Source organism: Poeciliopsis prolifica, unplaced genomic scaffold (genome assembly GCF_027474105.1).
Source record: "Poeciliopsis prolifica strain line A6 unplaced genomic scaffold, Auburn_PproV2 SCAFFOLD049, whole genome shotgun sequence".
In the NCBI taxonomy this organism is placed as follows: Eukaryota; Metazoa; Chordata; class Actinopteri; order Cyprinodontiformes; family Poeciliidae; genus Poeciliopsis; species Poeciliopsis prolifica.
The window spans coordinates 575130-600520 of record NW_026562424.1 but is presented as its reverse complement, the minus strand read 5'-3'; the positions used below and the strand labels follow the sequence as shown (position 1 = coordinate 600520).

Below are 25391 nucleotides of genomic sequence, written 5' to 3'. Positions count from 1 at the left end.
TGGTTGAATCTGGGCACCAATTCCAGCATCTCTGCAATCTGAAGTTAAACTGATCAGGAATTCATTGTAAAGTTGAGGCATTGATAAATGTTTGTGGCGCTGATCATTGCCGGGTGGAGACTTTCTTCTGCATCTCTAATTTATTAACACTGAAAACAAACTAGATTTAAGTTTTTATTTTAAAATTTATGACAGGAAAACAGCTGCATAACAACTTTAAAATCTTTTTTTGTAACCAGCTGCAATTGCAAAAGTTTAGTTTTACCAGAGGAGTGACCTTTTGGCAAACTGAAGAACACAGCGATTAGTGGTGAAAAGAAGTCAAACATCAACAACTGTTTCTATATTTAATCTTCTATTCATCGCTGCATAATAGTTGTGGATCACATGCACAGAGAGAACATGCAAACTCCATGCAGAGTCCCCAGCCTGGGATTCAAACCGACAACCTTCTGTCTGGAAGGCAACTGGCTGCTCTACCCAGCAGCCCTCACTGCCTTTAACAGGATATGCAAAAATCACCAAAAATGCTTTTGTGAAACATCTTAATTTACACAGTTTAAGGAACTAAGACCTTGTTGTTGGTGTCTGCGGCCCACTGAGGCCCTGATCCCACCGATTGGAGCGTCTGGCTTGAACATGACCAGAAACATCTTTCACATGTCAAAGACTTTCATGCTGAAAGCATAAACCCTTCTCCAGTCTTTGGTGGAAAATGTGTCGCCTCTTGTCATGATTTGCAGTTGCTGAGGTTCTGACCCAAAAGCAGAGAGGAGAGGCAGTAACTGAGTTATTTAATGAGGATCTTCAGAGAGAACAAAAGAGCAATGAAACTAAAACTCAAACTCAGGTAGACACCGACCCAAAGGAAGCTGGGACAGACTGGCACCTGTCCAGGTGACCCCGCCTCTCACCCAGATGCAGTGGCGGAGCTAAACTTTTTTCCAAGGGGGGCCAAAGGGTGAGCAAGGCTTTATCAGAGGGTCCATATACAAATGGACCATTCCATGGAACGAAAGGAAAAAATATTTGTTTTCTTTCATTCAAAATTAATTAATATAACTAGTGAGGTTATAATTCAAAGCTTTAATATGACATAGCCTACTTACATTTCAGTCATTATAAAACTTAATGGTTTTTCTCATATTCTTACCACACATTTCAAGCAAGAGCTGGGAGATATAAAACATTAGAGGGCAGCATGTCACTAAAACATATGTTAAAGAATCTGTCTAAAACACGATCTATCAGCCCTAGCATGGCTAATATAATAAACGAGGCACTATGCAGCGGTACACAACCATTTGTTTTCTTTTTAGAAATGTATGACAAGAGCCGCCTCTCATTAGGAAGGTAACAGCGGTTACTGCTGAGCGTAAAATGTTGGAAATACCTGCAGAACTCCTGACGGTGTAACTCTAAAGCCGTTGATGTGTTTTGGATCAAGCAGGAACCAACATGTCAGTTTAACCAATGAACAGCGTCGGGCATCGGGCTGCCTTCAGGGACAGCCGGAAATTACAGTTTTCCTGGCAAATCTTTCCCGATCTCATAAGTATTATATTTTAAAATGACCATTTCCAGTGGGGTGGCACTAGGGGTGGCCAGGGGTCTGTTGGGGGTGGCAAGTGCCACCCCGGCCACCCCTCTGGCTCCGCCACTGCCCAGATGGCCCCGCCTCTCGTCCAGGTGACCCCGCCTCTCAACCAGATGACCCCGCCTCTCGTCCAGGTGATCCCGCCTCTCACCCAGATGACCCCTCCTCTCGTCCAGGTGAACCCGCCTCTGTGAAATGCTTGTATTGCAAGAAAATTAGTCAATTTTTACATGCATAATATCAGATTAATTAAACGCACCCTTTAGAACAAACAACAATGACACTCTTGTTTCCGACAACATTGAACGCAGCATCTGAGTTCAGTCGCGTGCGCCAATGTTCGCAACGGCGCGAAAAGTAAAACTAAACTTTCTGATAAAAACGACGTCGGCAGGTGAAAAACAACGATTTATAATACCAGAATAATTTTAAATGACTGTTTAATATCCATAGGAGTCTTTGACTGAAGTTAGCTGAAAATAATTGATGAATGTTTTTGTTTGCTAGGCTAGCTTTAGCTACGTTAGGTAAAGCTAACGTGTTAGATTCAGCTTTATTTTCAAATCTTACACAAAAATAAATGCGTATTATACATATATTGTGCGCTTTATCCGATTCTGACTGTACAATTATGTTTTTCCATATAGTAGCGACCAAATGGCTTCTGAGAGCCACATTTCCCTCTCCGAGCTTCACCCAAACCTCCCGCATCCGGTTAGCTAACAGCTTAATAATTAGCTAGAAATACTGTTTATACTATTACTGTTTATATTATCACTGTTTATATTATTAATGCTTATATTATCACTGTTTATATTATTAATGTTTATATTATTAATGTTTATATTATCACTGTTTATATTATTAATGTTTATATTATTAATGTTTAGATTATCACTGTTTATATTAATGTTTATATTATTAATGTTTATATTATCACTGTTTATATTATTAATGTTTATATTATCACTGTTTATATTATTAATGTTTATATTATTAATGTTTAGATTATCACTGTTTATATTATTAATGTTTATATTATCACTATTTATATTATTACTCTTTGTATTATTACTGAACGCTGTGTACTTTCAGACGTACTTATTGAGTAATTTGGGCTTAATTGTTTAAATTCCCACAGATTTTTCCCACTTTCTGTTTCTCTATGCTAATGTTTTCCAGAAAGTCTTTGGGGTCATCATTGGAAAAACGGATGTGAGAAGTTTCCCCGACAGAAAAAGTCAGTATAAGTCTTTTTTTTTAACTCCTGAGCCTGACCTGCTTTTCACCAGACTGTGTTGAACACCAGCGCCCTCTGCTGGTCATCCCTGTATCATTTATAAACCTAGTGCACAAATCAAATCTGTTTCTCCTCTGGTTACAGATATTGAGATTGAACGATTCACCTTTGGCTTCACCATAAGAGACTCTGCAGAGTTCTTCATCAACGTGTCGGCCTGGGGCGGCGAGGCGTTCGTCAGCGGACTGGCTGACAGCTTCGGCATCGGAGACTGCGGTGAGGACGACCGGCTGGCTCCTTTGCCAGGATCCTCGGTTAAATACATGTAACGTAGAAATATTACAAACCAAATATTTCTGTTGAAAGTGTAATGATGGGCTGTTTTTATAAACAAGGTTTTGTTTTATTATTTTTGGAAAATATGAAAAACCTACTCAATTGTATTTTTATGTCTAAAATTGTTATGATGAAAGAAAATGTGTTTATATAGTGTTTTTATTTCTTTTTTACATTCCATCTTTCCGTTCTTCTATATGTTTTCTTTCTTCTTCCTGGAATTTTTTTTTTTGTAACTATTTAAACTGATAACTGTCTTTGGTGAATTCTTGGTAATAGTTTATATGATGAATTAAACAACACATTAAGAACTTTACAAACATTTATGTCTGGAAAAGTGTCAAATTTGAACATAAAATCTGTAGGAACTGTGATTTAAACCAACCCCTAAAAATAAACGTTAATGCAATAGTAAATTATTTGAATGTCTTTTCTAACAGTTTTGTTATTTGCTTGTTTCTTAGTGATCATTGAAAATCCTTTAGTTTCCACCAAAGACCTGGAGAAAGGAGACAAGTTCTGCCCGGCAACGCCGAGGTAAGCGGGTCAAGTTGTGGTAAATCTGACTCAGAGACATTTGGTGACCTTAAACTCCTGTGATATGTCATAACACATGATGTAAGCAGGGTTTGTGCTGCTGCAGCCACTACAGGTTGCTGCTGACGGAGACCCACTCCCAGGTGAGTGTATGTGTCGACAGCGCCAGCGTGGATCAGCTGCTGCCGCTGCTCCACCTGCCAGTGAAGGACAGCAGAGACTTCTACTCTCTGGCCGACATCGTGGCCAACGGCCAGCAGCTGGACGGCACCGTCATCAACATCCTGGCAGCCGTCAAACTGGTACGGGGCACCGCCTTCCGGATTCAGCTGTTTGCCAAACCAGGGTGTCCAAGCTGCGGCTCGGGGGCCGTCTGTGGCCCTCAGCTGCATTGCAGGACAGGTGGTGGATGCAGAGGGAAACTTTTTCTCGATAATCGGTAAAATCATCACTGACATCTTACAACAGTAAATGTTAAATACAACAGAGTATTTATCTTTTTATAATCAAGATTTTATGAGCTGAAACAATTAATCAGATAAATCAATTATTGAAATAATCAATCCATTGTCTTCCACGCTTTTCCCCGGTGGGTCGGGAGGGATGCTGGTGCTGCTCGCCAGAGGTCAACCGCCAAGAGGCAGGGTCACCTGGACAGATCACAGATCACACGGCCTATTGAAATAATCCCCAACTAATTTAGTTATCAATTAATCATTAATTGGAGTGTAGACACTCTAAAAAGAACTACAACCTCAGATCTGTAATTTCAGATTTTCTTATGTTGATTGTTAGCTACAGATGATCAAATTGTTTTTTTGTATTTTTTAATGTGTACACTCAGACAGGTTGCAGTGCATTTTTGGTTAAACCTGCAGGATATTAAAGCTGACAGTGAAACCAGTAAGGATGGAAGCAGCTGTGATCTGACGCGTTCTGTTTCCTCTGGTCAGATTGGAGAAACGAAGCAGTTTGTCACCTCAGACGGACGCAGAGGCCAGAGGCTGGAGCTGAAGCTGTTTGATGACTCCGTCTCATCGTTTCCTCTCATTAGGTTTGTTTGGGAGCGCCACGTTTCCTCCTGATCAGGGATTTATGATCATTTATCTCTGTTTGTCTCCAGCTGGGACCGGGAGGCCATTCAGCTTCTGCAGAACCTGGTACCCAGAGAAACCGGTAACAGCTGCTTCTCGGCTCAGCTGCTGGGTTCTCTGCCTCTCCATTCGCTGAATTGGTTTTATTTTCCAGTTCTCTTTGTTGCCGATGCAAAGATGAGCTTTGACAGCTTCCGCGGCAGCATGGTGGCGACGGTGAGCTCCAAAACCATCATTACCGTCAACCCTGGTGAGAAAACACAACCACACAGTCTGAGTGATCAGAACCAGACCCAGTCATATCAGGTTTTAAAGGGTCTAACTGTGGTTTTTGGTCCTCAGACACGAGAGAAGCCAGCTTGTTGTTCAGCTATGTGAAAGAACTGTCAGAGTCTGGAGCTCTGGATCAAGACGAGGCTGTGGAGGATCCACCTGGTGGGTTTCAGGAGCAATTACATTCCTTATTTAATTGATATGAATTTGTCATCATCTGGAACCTCATGAGTCATCATTTGCAGTTTTATTCATTAGAATGGAATCATACAGGTGAAGGCAGTCCCAGTCTGACGCTGCTCATTGACACAATTTATCAGATTTATTTTACATATAAAAGTCCAAAACTGGAACCTTTCCCTCCACGTGTTTGTGGTACGCCTGTTAATCTGACGCACAGATTAACTACATCCGCGAACAGAGGCGACAACAAAGAGCCTTCCCTGGTCCACCCTGTTATGTTTTGTTGCACTGTCTTATCGCATTCATAGCTATTTTGTGCAATGTTGAAGTAACTGCGGCGTCTTGTTGCAGTGTCGTCCATCACGGCCATGTTCACGGTGAAGCAGCTGAAGGAGAAGGCCAGGGAAAACGCCGAGCCGTTTTTCTGCCTCACCTACGGCTTCGTCTCCAAGCTGGACCTGGACTCATCCGTGTCCAAAGTGGTCAGGACGCGCTGGTACTCCAACTTGCTGTCCCAGACGGCCCCTGAATGCACCACTCTGCTGGCGACTGTGCTGACCCGCTCTGCCTCTTAGTGCCAGGTGCCGCTTCCTGGTGCAGCAGCAGCTGCAGCGCTGCAGCAACCCGCTGTGTCCGGGCGGGGAGCGGCCGCTGGCGGCCTGCACCGCTTTCGACCTGCTGGTGGACGTCACTGACCACACCGGCACCCTGCAGGCCTGCGGCTTGCGCGGCGCTGTGGCACAGCAGACCCTCGGCTGCACGGTGCGTTCACCTCACTGACGCTTCTGGGGTCAAAGTTCGCCAGTAGACCAACCATCCCTTCCTGTGTTACAGACAGAAGAGTTTGTCGGTTTGAGCGACGGTCAGCGGACGGCGCTGAAGTGGAGGTTTCTGCTGGAACGGTGCAAAATCTACATGAAGGTAGCGCTGGCATGGCTTGGTGTTGCTATGGAGACCGGTCAGGTGTTTAACGGCAGGTGATGTGTTGCAGATCTTCCCCTCTGCCAGGATGAAGAGCGGGGTGAGGGGTTCGGTCCTGGGCTGTTCGCTGGCTGACCCCGGAGAGGTGAAGCAGTGCATGTCTGCCCTGCTGCAGGAGCAGTGATGCAGCTGCAACTAATTAGAAAAATCACAGATAATATTTATTTAACTTATTCATCTAAATCTATTTATTCTGTTAGCATGGACAGCTTGTTAGATTATTAAATATTCCTTAAATAAATGATTTATTTAAAAGCATCCATAGCTATTTTGTGAAATGTTTCAATATTTATTGTATTTATTAAGTGTCCAATATTGAACTCAATATTCGACTGCAGTTTGAAAAAGTATTTCCATGTCAAAATAAAGAAAAATACAAGAATATTTATGTTTGCAGACCTGTATTTATTTAAAATTTTACTTATAAAATATGGAGGTCAAATCCTGCCAAAATTGATAATAAATACTAAAGTTAATAAATTGCTTGACGAAGTAATTTGTGAAATATTACATCAACAAAATGACAACTTTGCCTACTTGTTTAATTATAGCGTGTCAAATTAATATTTTATCATCCACATCAGTAATTTAATAACTTTTTATTCCTCTTCAGAAAGTATAATAAACTGTTGTATGATAAAGTGAGTAAATTTAAAAATAATAAATACAGAAATTATAGAAAAAGATGATCAAATAAAAATGGGACAAGGAATAGAAATTAATACAGAACATAATAAATAATGAAACAAGAAAAAAAAACTCACTGAGCAATAAGCATAGAAATAAAATGGAACATTAAAGGATTTAAATAATATGAACTACATAAAAGTTTTTATTTTTCAGTTTTTGGACGCACTCAATACTTTAGCAGGTCTTTTATTTATCTCTATATTTTAATGTAAAATGTTGTCAGTATTTGTCCTCCATAGTAAAAATGTTGAAAGTGAAGAAAAATATCTTCCATTCAGGAAAAAGTTGTTAAAAGCTGTTCAGGTATATAACTTTGGAAATGACGTCGCTGCGTGTGACGTTTACGTCTCGCTCAGTCGCTCGGCGCCATCTTTAAAGGCCACAGACACATCCATCCAGCACCTCCAGACTCCTGACGGGGTCTGGAGGTGCTAACGGGGTCTGCGTTAGCACCCCTAACGGCGTGCTAACGACCAGTTAACCTGGTTAACTGGTCGTGCTAACTATTCTTGAAGTAAATTGAGTAAGTTCATCTCCATTGTAAACTGGTGAGTAAAAACATTGTAACATCCCTTTACAGTCATGCAGCCTCTAACGGGAGGCGCCTCCAGACGCCTCTCCAGCTGCGTTCCGGGCGTGAGGCGGGGTCACCTGGACAGGTCGCCAGTCTGTCGCAAGGCAACACAAAGACAAACAACCATGCACAAACACACACACACACACACACACACCTAAAGACCAGTTAACCTGACAGTCATGTTTTTGGACTGTGGGAGGAAGCCGGAGAACCCGGAGCAAACTCCGTGCAGAAAGACCCCGGGCCGGGAGTCAAACCCAGGACACTTCTTACTGCGCCACTGTGCATCCCGACCACAGACCCAAACAAACTGTATTCAGGTGTATTCATTGCTACGTACCGCAGTGACGTTTTCAAGTTGGATGTTGGATATCCGCGCTCCGGAGAGTCAGGGCCGTTTAGCTCGAGGTTGATCCGATTTATGGACGCTGATTCCGGCCAGCTGTTCTCCCTCCTCAGCGCTGGAGGTTCAATTAGGGTCCATTTCCCAACCAAACAGTTAGTGATGGGTAAATGAGGCGTCATGAAGCGTTTTAACCCAAAGCAAACTGTATTGATACTGAATTGATACTGTATTGATACTGTGTCACTGAATACTGACTCCTGCTGGACAATAAAAATCCCTACAGGCAAAGGAGTTGACAGAATGTTTTCATGACCGAAAACAGTAAGATTTAAGTCTTTGTATTTTATTGTATATTACATATTGTATTATGTTATATCTTCAGTTATATATTTGTTATTCTTAGATACAGTCAGTAAATAATGTGAACATGGACCATAAAGTGAATTTAAGTCACCGTGTTTGTTTTCACAAATTTCCATTCAGTAGTTTTGCCCGGTAATGTTTGTGACGGTGAAGATGGCGCTCATACCCCTCCGTCTGTGACGTCACATTCTATCATGTAATGCACCAGCAGGTGGCAGTCGTGTCCCTTCGTTTTATCCAGGCGGAACTTTTCAGGCCCAGTTTCAGGTTTCTGACGGACATTTAACGGAGCCGTGCCAGCCCAGGAGCGAGAACAGAAGGTAATGTAAACAAAATACACTTTATTGATCAGAAACTGTTTTAGTTCCAGCAGAGCTACAGTTATTTATTTTACTTATTTTCTAGAAGCTAAGCTGGCTAGGATCAAACGTGGTGACGTCATAGTGTTTTTCTGACGCCGGTGACGGGAATGTTTCCTGTCTGAGCTTTTGCAGAGTTCACCTTCCAGCTGCAGAAGCATGAATGTGAACCAAGGGACGGTGGGCAGCGACCCGGTGATCCTGGCTACGGCCGGGTACGACCACACGGTCCGGTTCTGGCAGGCCCACAGCGGGATCTGCACCCGGACGGTCCAGCACCAGGACTCCGTATCCTGACCTGCTGACAGCCTTCGCGCCCGGCCTGGCCGAACCACAGCGGCGTTATGGTTTACAGACCTCTCTGTTCCAGTTTCTCTATTACAGACCTCTTTATTACAGATTTCTCTATTACAGACCTCTCTGTTACATCTCTATTACAGACCTCTCTGTTACATACATCTCTATTACAGACCTCTCTGTTACACACTTCTCTATTACAGACCTCTCTGTTACATACTTCTCTATTACAGACCTCTCTGTTACATACTTCTCTATTACAGACCTCTCTGTTACATACTTCTCTATTACAGACCTCTCTGTTACATACTTCTCTATTACAGACCTCTCTGTTACATCTCTATTACAGACCTCTCTGTTCCAACCTCTCTGTTACACACTTCTCTATTACAGACCTCTCTATTCCAGACCTCTCTGTTACATACTTCTCTATTACAGACCTCTCTGTTACATACTTCTCTATTACAGACCTCTCTGTTACATACTTCTCTATTACAGACCTCTCTGTTCCAACCTCTCTGTTACACACTTCTCTATTACAGACCTCTCTATTCCAGACCTCTCTGTTACATACTTCTCTATTACAGACCTCTCTGTTACATACTTCTCTATTACAGACCTCTCTGTTACATCTCTATTACAGACCTCTCTGTTACATACTTCTCTATTACAGACCTCTCTGTTACACACTTCTCTATTACAGACCTCTCTGTTACATACTTCTCTATTACAGACCTCTCTGTTACATACTTCTCTATTACAGACCTCTCTGTTACATACTTCTCTATTACAGACCTCTCTGTTACATACTTCTCTATTACAGACCTCTCTGTTACATCTCTATTACAGACCTCTCTGTTCCAACCTCTCTGTTACACACTTCTCTATTACAGACCTCTCTATTCCAGACCTCTCTGTTACATACTTCTCTATTACAGACCTCTCTGTTACATACTTCTCTATTACAGACCTCTCTGTTACATACTTCTCTATTACAGACCTCTCTGTTACATACTTCTCTATTACATACCTCTCTGTTACATACTTCTCTATTACAGACCTCTCTATTCCAGACCTCTCTGTTACATCTCTATTACAGACCTCTCTGTTCCAACCTCTCTATTCCAGACCTCTCTGTTACAGACTTCTCTATTACAGACTTCTCTATTACAGACCTCTCTGTTACACACTTCTCTATTACACACTTCTCTATTACAGACCTCTCTGTTACAAACCTCTCTGTTACACACTTCTCTATTACAGACCTCTCTATTCCAGACCTCTCTGTTACACACTTCTCTATTACAGACCTCTCTATTCCAGACCTCTCTGTTACACACTTCTCTATTACAGACCTCTCTGTTACAGACTTCTCTATTACAGACTTCTCTATTACAGACCTCTCTGTTACACACTTCTCTATTACAGACCTCTCTATTCCAGACCTCTCTGTTACACACTTCTCTATTCCAGACCTCTCTATTCCAGACCTCTCTATTCCAGACTTCTCTGTTACATACTTCTCTATTACAGACCTCTCTGTTACAGACTTCTCTGTTACATACTTCTCTATTACAGACCTCTCTATTCCAGACCTCTCTATTCCAGACTTCTCTGTTACATACTTCTCTATTACAGACCTCTCTGTTACAGACCTCTCTGTTACATACTTCTCTATTACAGACCTCTCTATTCCAGACCTCTCTATTCCAGACTTCTCTGTTACATACTTCTCTATTCCAGACCTCTCTATTCCAGACTTCTCTGTTACATACTTCTCTATTACAGACCTCTCTGTTACAGACTTCTCTATTCCAGACCTCTCTGTTCCAGTTTCTCTATTACAGACCTCTTTGTTACAGACTTCTCTATTACAGACCTATCTGTTACATACTTCTCTATTACAGACCTCTCTATTCCAGACCTCTCTGTTACAGACTTCTCTATTACAGACCTCTCTGTTACAGACCTCTCTGTTACAGACTTCTCTATTACAGACCTCTCTGTTACAGACCTCTCTGTTACATACTTCTCTATTACAGACCTCTCTATTCCAGACCTCTCTGTTACATACTTCTCTATTACAGACCTCTCTATTACAGACCTCTCTGTTCCAGACTTCTCTATTACAGACCTCTCTGTTCCAGACTTCTCTATTACAGACCTCTCTGTTCCAGTTTCTCTATTACAGACCTCTTTGTTACAGACCTATCTGTTACAGACTTCTCTGTTGCAGACCTCTCTATTAGACCTTTCTGTTCTAGTTTCTCTATTACAGACCTATTTGTCCCAGCAGACAATATTCTGACTTCATTTATTACAGTTCACTGACAGTAGCGTGTCACAAACATTGATTTTCTCTCGAATGTTTTGGCTGGTGAATGTTGAAGGGCTTTAATATTAGGGAGACATTTACAATATCAGGGCTTCAAGCCATTATTTTAAGAAATAACTTATTTGACTAAAGTTTTCAAATAACAAAAACAAAGTTGTAACTTTACAATAAACTTGAAAGGAGAATAAAGTTCTAACTTTATTGCAAAAGTTACCGTAAAAACAGAAGTAACTACGTCTTCTGTGGTTTTATTGTGGTTTCTGGCCTGCAAAAGGTCCAATGGAAATAAAGTTCATTACTTATGATTTGGTAATGTTGCCTCTGAGCTGAATGACTTAAGGTTCTGGTTTCCTTCCAGAAGCTTCTCTCCATAGTTTTCAGGAGTTCTGGTCCATTCCTGACAGAACCAGCAGAATCGGGTCAGGATTGTAGTCTGACTGGATGTGGAGGGACATCTGGGCCCATTTGGACCTATTTGGACTTGAACTCCTGGCTGACGTCTATCCATGTCTTGCATCTTTTTTCATCGGTTCCTCCTGCAGCAAAACAGTCCCGCAGCATGATGCTGCCACCCCCACAAGGACTTTGGTTTTGGTTCAGGGGTTTTGGATCAGAACCCGTCCATGAGATCATCATCTGGGCTTTCCCTCATTACTTAAAGAGACATTAAGACAATTTAACATTTTCAGTGGTTTAATAATCTGCCCGGTAACAGGTGACTTCCTTAACTCCTCCCTGCAGCAGGTGAATTCTCTGGAGGTCACACCTGACCGCAGCATGATAGCTGCTGCAGGTCAGTTCAACACTTCATCAACTGTTTTACATGTTCTATGTCACCTGTTTCAATAAAGCATGTGGAAGAATAACGATTTTTCAAAATCTTTATGACTAAAAATCTGAAAAGTGTGGTGGGTGTTTCTATGTGTTCATTTGGACCACATCTCGCTGCAGTCTATGGTTCTATCAGTTTTGAGCGTCTGCAGACTAGAATTGTTTCTCATTCTTGTTTGCTTCAACTGCATAAGGAAGCTATTTATATCCGCTTCTGCTTGTTGTGTCTGAATCTGTGATTTCCAGGCTATCAGCACATCCGCATGTATGATCTGAACTCCAATAATCCGAACCCGGTCATCAACTACGACGGTGTCAGCAAGAACATCACGTCTGTGGGTTTCCATGAGGACGGGCGCTGGATGTACACAGGAGGAGAGGACTGCATGGCTCGCATCTGGGACCTCAGGTACCTCCGGCGTTAGCTCGCCGTTAGCTCGCCGTGCAGCAGGCTGAGCTGCTGCTGTCCTTGTTCAGGTCCAGGAACCTGCAGTGCCAGAGGATTTTCCAGGTCAACGCTCCCATTAACTGTGTGTGTCTACATCCCAACCAGGTGAGTGCTGGCTCCAGAGTAACTAGTTACGTTTACCTGAGGAAGTTTTTGGGAAAAAATATACTTTTACTATGCTGTAAAATGATTTTACTTGAATAATTTTATTATGAAGTATTGCTACTCTTACTTGAATAAAGTGTATTAACTTATTTTAACCAAAACGTCACCAGACACAGACCTGCAGTTTTTATTATTTGGAAAAATGTTTCTTTAGCCTGATTTTAATTTACAGTTCTGGTATTTATATCAATTATTTTCATTTGGAAATATTTAAATTTCCACATAACTTTATGTTTTGGTCCGTCTGATGATGTAATTTTTAAATATTAAATGATTGATCATTTTATCAGTTACTCAGTACCTGAGTGGATGTTTTGCCAAATACTTTTTACTTTTACTTGAGTAAAACATGTTGAAGTGGTTCTGCTCTTGCTTCGTACAGTTTGTGGCCCCCTGCCCTCGTCTCACACCCCAGATTGGGAAACGGTTTGCCTCCAGATAAGCTGACGCTGCAGTTCGTGTTGGAGTCACGCAGCGTTTGCTTCATGGTCTGTGTTTTCCAGGCTGAGCTGATAGTGGGAGACCAGAGCGGCGTCATTCACGTTTGGGACCTGAAAACGGATCACAATGAGCAGCTAATTCCAGAACCCGAGGTTTCCGTCAACTCGGTCCACATCGACCCAGACGCCAGCTACATGGCTGCAGTCAACAGCTCGGTCAGTCAGGCTCCACTGGACGCGACCCAGCAGGGCCGTCAATGGTTTTTAAGGACGAGGGGGGCTTAGGCCCCAACAGCTAGTGTAGCGGGCAAGGACAGAATGGCTCAAACTGCAACAAAACAGAAAGATGCTTTCCATTTTAAAATAGAAAACTCTTCCACTACAAATTATAACTGTAAACAGATCATGAAAATAATTTTCTAGCAAACATTGCTACGATAATAATAATTCTCTGCAGATAAAAATATTAGTTTCCTTTAGAAAAACTTCAGTGCAAACTTTCATGCCTGTGTCATCTTCTGAGCAGTTAGTCAGTTAGTAATTCTGACAAATTTTATTTAAGTTCAGTGTATTTAATAGGGACAGACACACACTGACAGACAAACAACAGCAGTCCCATGTTCACATTATAATGCTAATATATTGGGCCTCTGTCTCTTTAAGAACTCCTGCTCTTCGTGAAGCTCCGCCTCCAGGAAGTCATCCCAACATGGCTCCTCTATTAACCCTTTAATGTTTTTACCAGCACTATTCTGAGCAAAAACTGCTATAATAAGCTCAGCTGGTTGCTAATTGCTGGTGGCTAGTCTGAAGGAGCGCCTCAGAGGTGGGGCTTGGTCCACCCAGGCATTGAACAGCTGAATTGCTGCCATTCAGCTGTTCAATGCTGAAAGGCATTGAACAGCCATTCAGCTGTATGAGAAATCATACTAAATGATTTCTCAAGCATGAAAGAATCAAAGCAACACTGCAGGGAAAACATGATGCAGATCAAAAGAGTTGATTTTAGACAAGATTGCCGCTTTAAAAATGATACTTTATGTGATTATTTATTTAAACTGAATGCCTTGGATGTTTTTTATAACAAGAAAACTCAAAAAGACCACGTGGTGTCCTGGGAGACGCCCCTTTGGGGCTGCGGCCCCCCTGAGGCTGCGGCCCTGGAGACGCCCCTGTGGGTTAACCCACCCCGGTTCCTCTGCAGGGAAACTGCTACGTGTGGAACCTGGCAGGAGGAATGGGAGACGAAGTCACCCAGCTGATTCCCAAGACCAAGATCCCGGCACACAAACGCTACTCCCTGCGCTGCAAGTTCAGCCCAGACTCCACGTGAGCGACCTTTGACCTGCATGCTCTCCTCCAGATGCAGTTTGTCTGTTTTTCTCAGTCAATAAGTTGTTTGTCCCCTCCAGCCTGCTGGCCACTTGCTCAGCAGACCAGACCTGTAAAATCTGGAGGACGTCGAATTTCTCCCTCATGACGGAGCTCAGCATCAAGAGCAACAACCCTGGAGAGACCTCTAGAGGCTGGATGTGGGACTGCGCTTTCTCTGGGGACTCCCAGTACATCGTAACTGGTCTGTATACGAGCCCTAGAGAACAGGAAATCTCTGACCTGTTCATGATTCATTTGAACAGTTCTTTTTATCAGGCTCAGATCTTTACATACACCAGTAATATGTGTGCTTGTCCAGTGTCTGTTGTTTCAGACTCAGGTTTAATTATTATTTCATCCTCTTTAACCTGACAGCTCAATAAACCCGCAACATAATGCTGCAGCAGTGGCAACATAATGCTGCAGCAGTGGCAACATAATGCTGCAGCAGTGGCAGCGTAATGCTGCAGCAGTGGCAGCGTAATGCTGCAGCAGTGGCAACATAATGCTGCAGCAGTGGCAGCGTAATGCTGCAGCAGTGGCAGCGTAATGCTGCAGCAGTGGCAGCGTAATGCTGCAGCAGTGGCAGCGTAATGCTGCAGCAGTGGTGGCAGCATAATGCTGCAGCAGTGGCAACATAATGCTGCAGCAGTGGCAACATAATGCTGCAGCAGTGGCAGCGTAATGCTGCAGCAGTGGCAACATAATGCTGCAGCAGTGGCAGCGTAATGCTGCAGCAGTGGCAGCGTAATGCTGCAGCAGTGGCAGCGTAATGCTGCAGCAGTGGCAACATAATGCTGCAGCAGTGGCAGCGTAATGCTGCAGCAGTGGCAGCGTAATGCTGCAGCAGTGGTGGCAGCATAATGCTGCAGCAGTGGCAACATAATGCTGCAGCAGTGGCAGCGTAATGCTGCAGCAGTGACAGCACTATGCTGCAGCAGTAACAGCACTATGCTGCAGCAGTGACAGCACTATGCTGCAGCAGTGACAGCACTATGCTGCAGCAGTGGCAGCACTATGCTGCAGCAGTGGCAGCACTATGCTGCAGCAGTGGCAGCACTATGCTGCAGCAGTGACAGCACTATGCTGCAGCAGTGACAGCACTATGCTGCAGCAGTGGCAGCACTATGCTGCAGCAGTGACAGCACTATGCTGCAGCAGTGGCAGCACTATGCTGCAGCAGTGGCAGCACTATGCTGCGGGTTTGTTCCTGCCAGTGAACAGGAAACTCCAGTCATCTGGTTGTTCAGTAATTATTAAATCTATTTTTTGAAAATAGTATTTTCTGATGAATATTTATTACTTAATCCATGTGAACATGATCACAATTCTTTGACCGTTTTGAACCGAGAAATGAGCCAAAGTATGAAATCTAAAACCACCCATCCATTTTGTGACCCCTTCACCCCAGTGGGGGCGGCAGCTGCTGCCTCTCCAGCAACGTTCTGGGCGAGAGGCGGGGTCACCTGGACAGGTGGCCAGTCTGTCACTGGAAATCTAAAACTATAATTGATTAAAACTAAACAATATTAAACCAATAATAACTAAACACGCTTATTAAACGAATTGAATCAGACAAAAGTCACAAGTAAACTGAAGTATTCTAACCCTGGGCAGTGCTCTGCCTTTAAAGGCTCGAAATGATGTTGGCTAGTGTATGTAAACTTCTGGCCTTCACTTTAAGTAGATTTCTTTAGTCCTTGATGAGTTTTTTCTTCCACAGCGTCTTCAGACAACCTGGCCCGGCTGTGGTGCGTGGAGACGGGGGAGATCAAGCGGGAGTACAGCGGCCACCAGAAGGCCGTCGTCTGCCTGGCCTTCAACGACAGCGTGCTCGGCTGAGGAAGACGAGGAGGACGGCGAAGACGCCACCTATCTTCACAGTGGAGGAGAGCTAAAGGTTTCCCTGCAGCATCATGGCCGCCTCAGGCTTTACGGGACAGACTTTATCAGGCAGGAGGAGGAGAAGCAGAAGGTAAACCTCACATTGCAACATGATTCTGTGTTTATTCACCACAACTGGACATTCAGCTGAGCTCCAGAAGGGCTCACATTGTGTCACGCTGCAGCAAACCTCAGAGCTCCTGACTGGGACTTTAGATGAAAAAATACTCAGAATTATTGTGAAGAGGATGCAGAAAAATAAAAAAGTAATCGCTTTCATATTAACCCCAAAATAAACAAAAGTTTGTAGAATTACCCAGGTTTTTTCTGTACGTCTCATTTAAAGAATCAAATTTTTCCATCTGCTGTAAAAAGTTTGAACAGAAATGCACGCCACACTTTTCAGATTTTTGTTTCACTTCAAAATGATGAGTTCATTGGTTGCATAAAATCCCAGTAAAATTTCTAAAAGCTTGTGGCTGTGATGCGTCTGTGATGCTCTCTATGTTCAGGTGTGTTTCTCTGTGCCTGGTGGGTCAACTGGGAATAAACCAAGTTCAAATTATTTAACTTTCAGTTTTAGTCTCTTCAGTGAGATACAACGAACCTCCGGCATCAACAGAAATACCAACAGTATGTGTTTTATTAGGCAGTTAAAAACATAATTACACTCCAGTCTAAACAAAAACAAAGATTCTGTCTGGAACCTCCAGATGGCGCCACCAGGGGGCGCATTGCTTCACCACCAGGTGTTTTCTGCCTCTGGAAGCTGGAAATGAGCTGGCTGGCAGCTGCTCTGCTACAGGCTGCAGGCTGCAGGCTGACCTCCGTCACTCAGGCAGGTAGTAGAAACACACTGACACACAGATGTTGCTGGGGAAGCAGATGTCAATGCAGAAGTAGACCAGCCGCTGTTTGCCTGGGCCTGGGGCAGTTAGAGACACCATGGGGTTAGAAACAGAACAGGCTGCTGATGAGCGCTTACATGGACTGACGTTTTCCACACTCAGCTGAAAATCTGATTAAAACTTGTTGGGTTTTTATAGGACACCGTTTGAAAAGTTACAGTCCATTAAATAATTTGGGTGATTTAGCCTGACAGAAAACAGTTGGCCACATTTTATTTTTATTTATAAATACCACAGATTCAAACAAAAAATTTAGATACAAATAAGATTGTTAGCTAATAAATAGTAATACTACTTACTTTTAGCAGTAGGTGGTTTTGGGTACTGGGAGACGTGTCAGCTTTCAATTTAGCTTGTAAGCTAAATATTTAAAGGGCAAACTGGCTTTCTAACTACTTAGCTTCAAGCTAACTAGATATTTTACAAGTTACCTTGCTATATAGCTGTTTAGTTGGCCATTAGCTAATATTCAGCTTGCCAACTAAACACAATATATTTACTTAGCAAGCTAGTTTGCCAAGTAGATATTTAGTTTGGGTCATAACCTTATCCAGGCCATTGAAGATGACTGCTAATGTTAGCTAGAAGATGACTGGCTAATGTTAGCTAGAAGTTGACTGCTAATGTCAGCTAGAAGATGACTGGCTAATGTCAGCTAGAAGATGACTGGCTAATGTCAGCTAGAAGATGACTGGCTAATGTTAGCTAGAAGATGACTGGCTAATGTTAGCTAGAAGATGACTGGCTAATGTCAGCTAGAAGATGACTGGCTAATGTTAGCTAGAAGATGACTGGCTAATGTCAGCTAGAAGATGACTGGCTAATGTTAGCTAGAAGATGACTGGCTAATGTTAGCTAGAAGATGACTGGCTAATGTCAGCTAGAAGATGACTGGCTAATATTAGCTAGAAGATGACTGCCTAATGTCAGCTAGAAGATGACTGGCTAATATCAGCTAGAAGATGACTGGCTAATGTTAGCCAGAAGATGACTGGCTAATGTCAGCTAGAAAATGACTGGCTAATGTTAGCTAGAAGATGACTGGCTAATGTTAGCTAGAAGATGACTGGCTAATGTTAGCTAGAAGATGACTGGCTAATGTCAACTAGAAGATGACTGGCTAATATTAGCTAGAAGATGACTGGCTAATGTCAGCTAGAAGATGACTGGCTAATGTCAGCTAGAAGATGACTGGCTAATGTCAGCTAGAAGATGATTGGCTAATGTCAGCTAGAAGATGACTGGCTAATGTCAGCTAGAAGATGACTGGCTAAAGTCAGCTAGAAGATGACTGGCTAATGTTAGCTAGAAGATGACTGGCTAATGTCAGCTAGAAGATGACTGGCTAATGTCAGCTAGAAGATGACTGGCTAATGTCAGCTAGAAGATGACTGGCTAATGTTAGCTAGAAGATGACTGGCTAATGTCAGCGAGAAGATGACTGGCTAATGTTAGCTAGAAGATGACTGGCTAATGTTAGCTAGAAGATGACTGGCCAATGTTAGCTAGAAGATGACTGGCTAATGTCATCTAGAAGATGACTGGGCTAATGTTAGCTAGAAGATGACTGGCTAATGTTAGCTAGAAGATGACTGGCTAATGTCAGCTGGAAGATGACTGGCTAATGTTAGCTAGAAGATGACTGGCTAATGTTAGCTAGAAGATGACTGGCTAATGTCAGCTAGAAGATGACTGGCTAATGTCAGCTAGAAGATGACTGGCTAATGTTAGCTAGAAGATGACTGGCTAATGTCAGCTAGAAGATGACTGGCTAATGTCAGCTAGAAGATGACTGGCTAATGTCAGCTAGAAGATGACTGGCTAATGTCAGCTAGAAGATGACTGGCTAATGTTAGCTAGAAGATGACTGGCTAATGTTAGCTAGAAGATGACTGGCTAATGTTAGCTAGAAGATGACTGGCTAATGTTAGCTAGAGGATGACTGGCTAATGTTAGCTAGAAGATGACTGGCTAATGTTAGCTAGAAGATGACTGGCTAATGTTAGCTAGAAGATGACTGGCTAATGTTAGCTAGAGGATGACTGGCTAATGTTAGCTAGAAGATGACTGGCTAACACCAGTACAGCACCTTAAGCCTGTTAAACATTTAGACTACTGGTGTTGGTAGTTCTTCTTACATTCACTTGAGGAACATTTTTGGAAACGTATTTACTGCACTGCACCTTTTTCTTTTCCTTGAGTCATATTGTTATTGCTACGTAGGTTCATGTTGCCGATAAGCCGATGCCCGCCCTGTTAAGGGTCTGGAGACGGGGCTGGTCTTACCTGAACTAAATATTGAAACTGACATTTATAAATGAATAAAATGGTAAAAATTTGACTGAAAAACCAAACATGAATCTCCCTTCAGGCTAAATGTTAGTTTTTGGCAGTAGGTTTAGAAACGGCAGCAGCATGTTGGTCTCTGGTGACTGAGCGTTCAGGGACACAACGACCTTTCAGTCAGTTGAAAGGTCAGAGTTCGTCTCATGTTTCAGCTGGTTTGAGTCCTTCCTTCTCCCAGACTGCGTGACGCAAACAGATGCAGTTTGATGGGTTATTGATTGGGATTAAGACTGATCATATTTTATTTTTATGTATTAGCAGCAGTTAGCAGCCTGAGAGTTATTGCTGTGTGTATGAGTGGAGAGTTGAGTGGAAGGAAAACTTTTACCTCAACAGTGGCATGTTTCTGCTCTCACCGTCGGTCCTGCGGGTCCGGTGGACGGTTCTGTCCCGACACAGCGTCCGGAGCGGCTCGTCCAGCGTGGCCACACCCACCTGATCGCCCGCCATCACGCCCAGGAACTGCGTCCGCCTCTGCGTCTCGTTCCCAGACAGCTGGACGTCTCCCTGCAAGGACAGGGTCACCGTTCAGATGTCCACAGCAACAAAGGCCGACAGAACCGGAACCGGAACCACCAGGAATCCTGTTGAGCCTAAAGAGCTGCTGATGACTGACGACAACCAGAGGCTGCGATAGTAAAGTCCTCCAGCAGCAGAATCCTTTCTGGCACGTTAAATTACTCTGCAGCTGCCCAGACAGGAACAGAACCGGCTCCGTTCAAAATCAGATTATTGTTAGAAATCAGATAATCCAGCAGAAATTATACCTGGCCTGGAACCGGACTCCGCCACTAAAATGATCAGCAGGAACAGTCGGCGCTTTGAGAGGCTTCGCACAGAGAGACCATTGTGTCCCAGACGGGTCGCTGCTGAAAGCGGATCCGCCCGGATCGGATCACCGATTCAGCCTGGAGGCCACGCAGGGAGAGCTGCAGCCGCTGAGCCCGACAGAACCGAACTGAACCGCCGCTGAGCCCGACAGAACCGAACCGCCGCTGAGCCCGACAGAACCGAACCGAACCGCCGCTGAGCCCGTTCACCTGGTTCTGCTGTCCGCTGAGCAGGGAGCCCACATGGTCGTAGTCGGGCCGCTCCATGGTCTGGAGGAAGCAGCGCTGCTGGTCTGCAGGCTGGTAGCAGATCAGGCCCTGCAGCAACAGACTCATCATCATCATCATCATCATCATCATCATCATCATCCAATGACGCAGAATATTCCTGATTTGCGGCCGAACCGAAACAATAGACTGATTTCTGCTCAGGTCCGTCTGGATCTGTTTCCTTTTTACCCGTTAAGAAAATAAAAGTAATTGATTAATCATCAACTGGAGTGTAGAAATTCTCAAATAAAAAGCTTTTCAGTCTGTAAATCTGTTCTACCAGAACTTTTACAGATCAGTCTCTGCTTCACATTCTGGAAATAAATCTGAAACACCTTTTAAAGCCAATTATCAATGGACGATCTGCAGATCAGACCCGCTCTGGGTTGCTGTTCAGCTTTTCTATCTGCAGATTAATCATTAAGATAATCTATTAATCATTAAGATAATCGATTAATCATTAAGGTAATCTATTAATTATTAAGATAATCGATTAATCACTAAGGTAATCGATTAATCATTAAGAATCGATTAATCATTAAGGTAATCTATTAATTATTAAGATAATCAATTAATCATTAAGGTAATCGATTAATCATTAAGGTAATCGATTAATCATTAAGGTAATCTATTAATCATTAAGATAATCGATTAATCATTAAGGTAATCTATTAATCATTAAGATAATCGATTAATCATTAAGGTAATCTATTAATTATTAAGATAATCGATTAATCATTAAGGTAATCTATTAATTATTAAGATAATCGATTAATCATTAAGGTAATCTATTAATCATTAAGGTAATCTATTAATTATTAAGGTAATCTATTAATCATTAAGGTAATCTATTAATTATTAAGGTAATCGATTAATCATTAAGGTAATCTATTAATTATTAAGATAATCGATTAATCACTAAGGTAATCGATTAATCATTAAGATAATCGATTAATCATTAAGGTAATCTATTAATTATTAAGATAATCAATTAATCATTAAGGTAATCTATTAATTATTAAGATAATCGATTAATCATTAAGGTAATCGATTAATCATTAAGATAATCGATTAATCATTAAGGTAATCTATTAATCATTAAGGTAATCTATTAATTATTAAGATAATCGATTAATCATTAAGGTAATCTATTAATCATTAAGGTAATCTATTAATTATTAAGGTAATCTATTAATTATTAAGGTAATCTATTAATTATTAAGATAATCGATTAATCATTAAGGTAATCTATTAATCATTAAGGTAATCTATTAATTATTAAGGTAATCTATTAATCATTAAGGTAATCTATTAATTATTAAGGTAATCTATTAATCATTAAGGTAATCTATTAATTATTAAGATAATCGATTAATTATTAAGGTAATCTATTAATTATTAAGATAATCAATTAATCATTAAGGTAATCTATTAATTATTAAGATAATCGATTAATCATTAAGGTAATCGATTAATCATTAAGATAATCGATTAATCATTAAGGTAATCTATTAATCATTAAGGTAATCTATTAATTATTAAGATAATCGATTAATCATTAAGGTAATCTATTAATCATTAAGGTAATCTATTAATTATTAAGGTAATCTATTAATTATTAAGGTAATCTATTAATTATTAAGATAATCGATTAATCATTAAGGTAATCTATTAATCATTAAGGTAATCTATTAATTATTAAGGTAATCTATTAATCATTAAGGTAATCTATTAATTATTAAGGTAATCTATTAATCATTAAGGTAATCTATTAATTATTAAGATAATCGATTAATTATTAAGGTAATCTATTAATTATTAAGATAATCGATTAATCATTAAGGTAATCTATTAATCATTAAGGTAATCTATTAATTATTAAGGTAATCTATTAATTATTAAGGTAATCTATTAATCATTAAGGTAATCTATTAATCATTAAGGTAATCTATTAATCATTAAGGTAATCTATTAATTATTAAGGTAATCTATTAATCATTAAGGTAATCTATTAATTATTAAGGTAATCTATTAATCATTAAGGTAATCTATTAATTATTAAGATAATCGATTAATTATTAAGGTAATCTATTAATTATTAAGATAATCGATTAATCATTAAGGTAATCTATTAATCATTAAGGTAATCTATTAATCATTAAGGTAATCTATTAATCATTAAGGTAATCTATTAATTATTAAGGTAATCTATTAATTATTAAGATAATCGATTAATCATTAAGGTAATCTATTAATTATTAAGATAATCGATTAATCATTAAGGTAATCTATTAATCATTAAGGTAATCTATTAATTATTAAGGTAATCTATTAATCATTAAGGTAATCTATTAATTATTAAGGTAATCTATTAATCATTAAGGTAATCTATTAATTATTAAGATAATCGATTAATTATTAAGGTAATCTATTAATTATTAAGATAATCGATTAATCATTAAGGTAATCTATTAATCATTAAGGTAATCTATTAATTATTAAGGTAATCTATTAATCATTAAGGTAATCTATTAATCATTAAGGTAATCTATTAATTATTAAGGTAATCTATTAATCATTAAGGTAATCTATTAATTATTAAGATAATCTATTAATCATTAAGGTAATCTATTAATCATTAAGGTAATCGATTAATCATTAAGGTAATCGATTAATCATTAAGGTAATCTATTAATTATTAAGGTAATCTATTAATTATTAAGGTAATCTATTAATCATTAAGGTAATCTATTAATTATTAAGGTAATCTATTAATCATTAAGGTAATCTATTAATCATTAAGGTAATCTATTAATCATTAAGGTAATCTATTAATCATTAAGGTAATCTATTAATTATTAAGATAATCGATTAATCATTAAGGTAATCTATTAATCATTAAGGTAATCTATTAATCATTAAGGTAATCGATTAATCATTAAGGTAATCGATTAATCATTAAGGTAATCGATTAATCATTAAGGTAATCTATTAATTATTAAGGTAATCTATTAATTATTAAGGTAATCTATTAATCATTAAGGTAATCTATTAATTATTAAGGTAATCTATTAATCATTAAGGTAATCTATTAATCATTAAGGTAATCTATTAATCATTAAGGTAATCTATTAATCATTAAGGTAATCTATTAATTATTAAGATAATCGATTAATCATTAAGGTAATCTATTAATCATTAAGGTAATCTATTAATTATTAAGGTAATCTATTAATCATTAAGGTAATCTATTAATTATTAAGGTAATCTATTAATCATTAAGATAATCGATTAATCATTAAGGTAATCTATTAATTATTAAGGTAATCGATTAATCATTAAGGTAATCGATTAATCGTCAGAATAACCAGCCCTGGATAAACGGTGTAAATCTCTTGGACGTACGTGTCTGACGTCGAACAGAACCGTGGACGTCTGGTTTCCTGCCGCTGTGACGAAAAGCGTCACCAGGTGGTTCTGCGGGTCCAAAACAGCCGTCTGGTTGAGCAGAACCCCCGTCTGGTCCGGCGCCGTCAGCCGCACCGTCTGCAGGGCCTGAAGTGACGGAAACGGATCCGTTTAGACGGCGGCTCACAGGAGAAACGCGGCGCGATCCGGACGTGGTACCGTGGAGCCCGGCCGGGTCAGCGCGAGGGTCAGTCCCATTGCCATGGCCACCAGGAGCAGCAGCGTGGACAGGCAGATCCAGAACGCCTTGGCTGGGAAGTGGGCCGAGTCAGAACCTTCACCCTGAGGACACGACATCAACGTCAATAAAGACGTCGGCAGCGAAAAGTATTCACGCCAATCTGAAAAGTGTGGAGAGCGACCAGGACGGCTTTGACCAGAGATGCTCTGGAGGAGCTGCAGAGATCCACAGCTCAGGTCTGAGTGTCAACAGGAAGAGCTGCAAGAATAAAGGCGGCTGTTCCGCCTTCAGCATGTGGTGTTGGCAGCGTCATGCTGCGGGAAGATGGCTGGCGCTGAATCAAGACGAAAACCTGAGACTGGATGGAGGTTCGGCTCCCAGCAGGACGACGGTTTACATCAGAGCTGCCTCGTGGCCTAGTCAAAGTCCATACCTGAATCCAACTGAGATTCTGTGGATGTCTTGAAGGCTGTTGGGAACAAACGGCGGTCTCTGGGATTGACTTGGGGCCGAATAGAAATGCACGCCGCACTTTTCAGATTGGGATGTGGATCCGTGAAATTCTGCTGCTGAAGTTTAAAGAAAACTTTTCAAATCCCGGATCAGGTGGATCAGGTCCGACCTTATCGCCTCCGTCTCTACATTAACGTTCGTGATTTTTCCGGGTTTTCCTGCCGCCGGAACCCGAACTTACCGCGGTTCGGCCTCCTGAACGCGTCCAGCACGTCACCATCCTGGTTCCTCTGGCGGCTCGTCACGCAGCTCGTCACGCAGCGGCCCGCATCAGTCTGCAGTCATGACCCACTGCGGCCGCCTCACCTGGGCACGCGCTTTTTACCCGCCCCGCCCCGCAGGCAGCACACCTGAGCAGCGAGCCCCGAACTCAGAGCCTCCAGCGGCCGTCAGCGGCCCGGAGCGATAGGAGCCGGAACCGCTGACAGAACCGCTGACAGAACCGGGGTCACTTTCATCCGGATCACTGAGGATCACTGAGGTGAGGCTGAGCTGGGAGAACTGGCTTTGACTGGGAACTTTCCA

The 25391-nt window shown here is 41.3% G+C and overlaps 3 protein-coding genes across 6 annotated transcripts; 2 read left to right on the top strand and 1 right to left on the bottom strand.

Moving 5' to 3' along the window:
- The first annotated feature begins 1911 nt into the window (after window positions 1-1911).
- On the top strand, window positions 1912-6440 carry meiob (meiosis specific with OB-fold). The gene is made up of 14 exons (XM_055057851.1): window positions 1912-1991; window positions 2245-2311; window positions 2780-2837; window positions 2982-3113; window positions 3638-3710; window positions 3817-4012; window positions 4664-4764; window positions 4834-4886; window positions 4959-5054; window positions 5147-5239; window positions 5612-5756; window positions 5836-6022; window positions 6095-6181; window positions 6252-6440. The coding sequence occupies exons 2-14, from the start codon at window positions 2255-2257 to the stop codon at window positions 6363-6365; spliced, it is 1392 nt and encodes a 463-aa protein (XP_054913826.1). The 5' UTR covers window positions 1912-1991; window positions 2245-2254; the 3' UTR covers window positions 6366-6440.
- A 1998-nt stretch (window positions 6441-8438) lies between these two features.
- mlst8 (MTOR associated protein, LST8 homolog (S. cerevisiae)) lies at window positions 8439-16915 on the top strand. 2 transcript variants are annotated; one of them, XM_055057856.1, is made up of 9 exons: window positions 8439-8537; window positions 8712-8864; window positions 11950-12001; window positions 12286-12448; window positions 12517-12592; window positions 13156-13308; window positions 14297-14421; window positions 14505-14668; window positions 16190-16915. In XM_055057856.1, the coding sequence occupies exons 2-9, from the start codon at window positions 8736-8738 to the stop codon at window positions 16306-16308; spliced, it is 981 nt and encodes a 326-aa protein (XP_054913831.1). In that variant the 5' UTR covers window positions 8439-8537; window positions 8712-8735; the 3' UTR covers window positions 16309-16915. The 2 variants fall into 2 exon arrangements, with proteins under 2 accessions (XP_054913831.1, XP_054913830.1); XM_055057855.1 differs by having other exon boundaries at window positions 8497-8864.
- A 60-nt stretch (window positions 16916-16975) lies between these two features.
- bricd5 (BRICHOS domain containing 5) lies at window positions 16976-25146 on the bottom strand. 3 transcript variants are annotated; one of them, XM_055057868.1, is made up of 6 exons: window positions 25048-25146; window positions 24332-24454; window positions 24110-24259; window positions 20645-20752; window positions 19933-20111; window positions 16976-17275 (listed from the first exon to the last, which is right to left on the bottom strand). In XM_055057868.1, exons 1-6 carry the CDS (start codon window positions 25084-25086, stop codon window positions 17239-17241), a joined length of 636 nt encoding a protein of 211 aa, XP_054913843.1. In that variant the 5' UTR covers window positions 25087-25146; the 3' UTR covers window positions 16976-17238. The 3 variants fall into 3 exon arrangements, with proteins under 3 accessions (XP_054913843.1, XP_054913842.1, XP_054913844.1); XM_055057867.1 differs by having other exon boundaries at window positions 19961-20111; XM_055057869.1 differs by lacking the exon at window positions 16976-17275 and adding an exon at window positions 19234-19783.
- Between the last annotated feature and the right edge of the window lie 245 nt (window positions 25147-25391).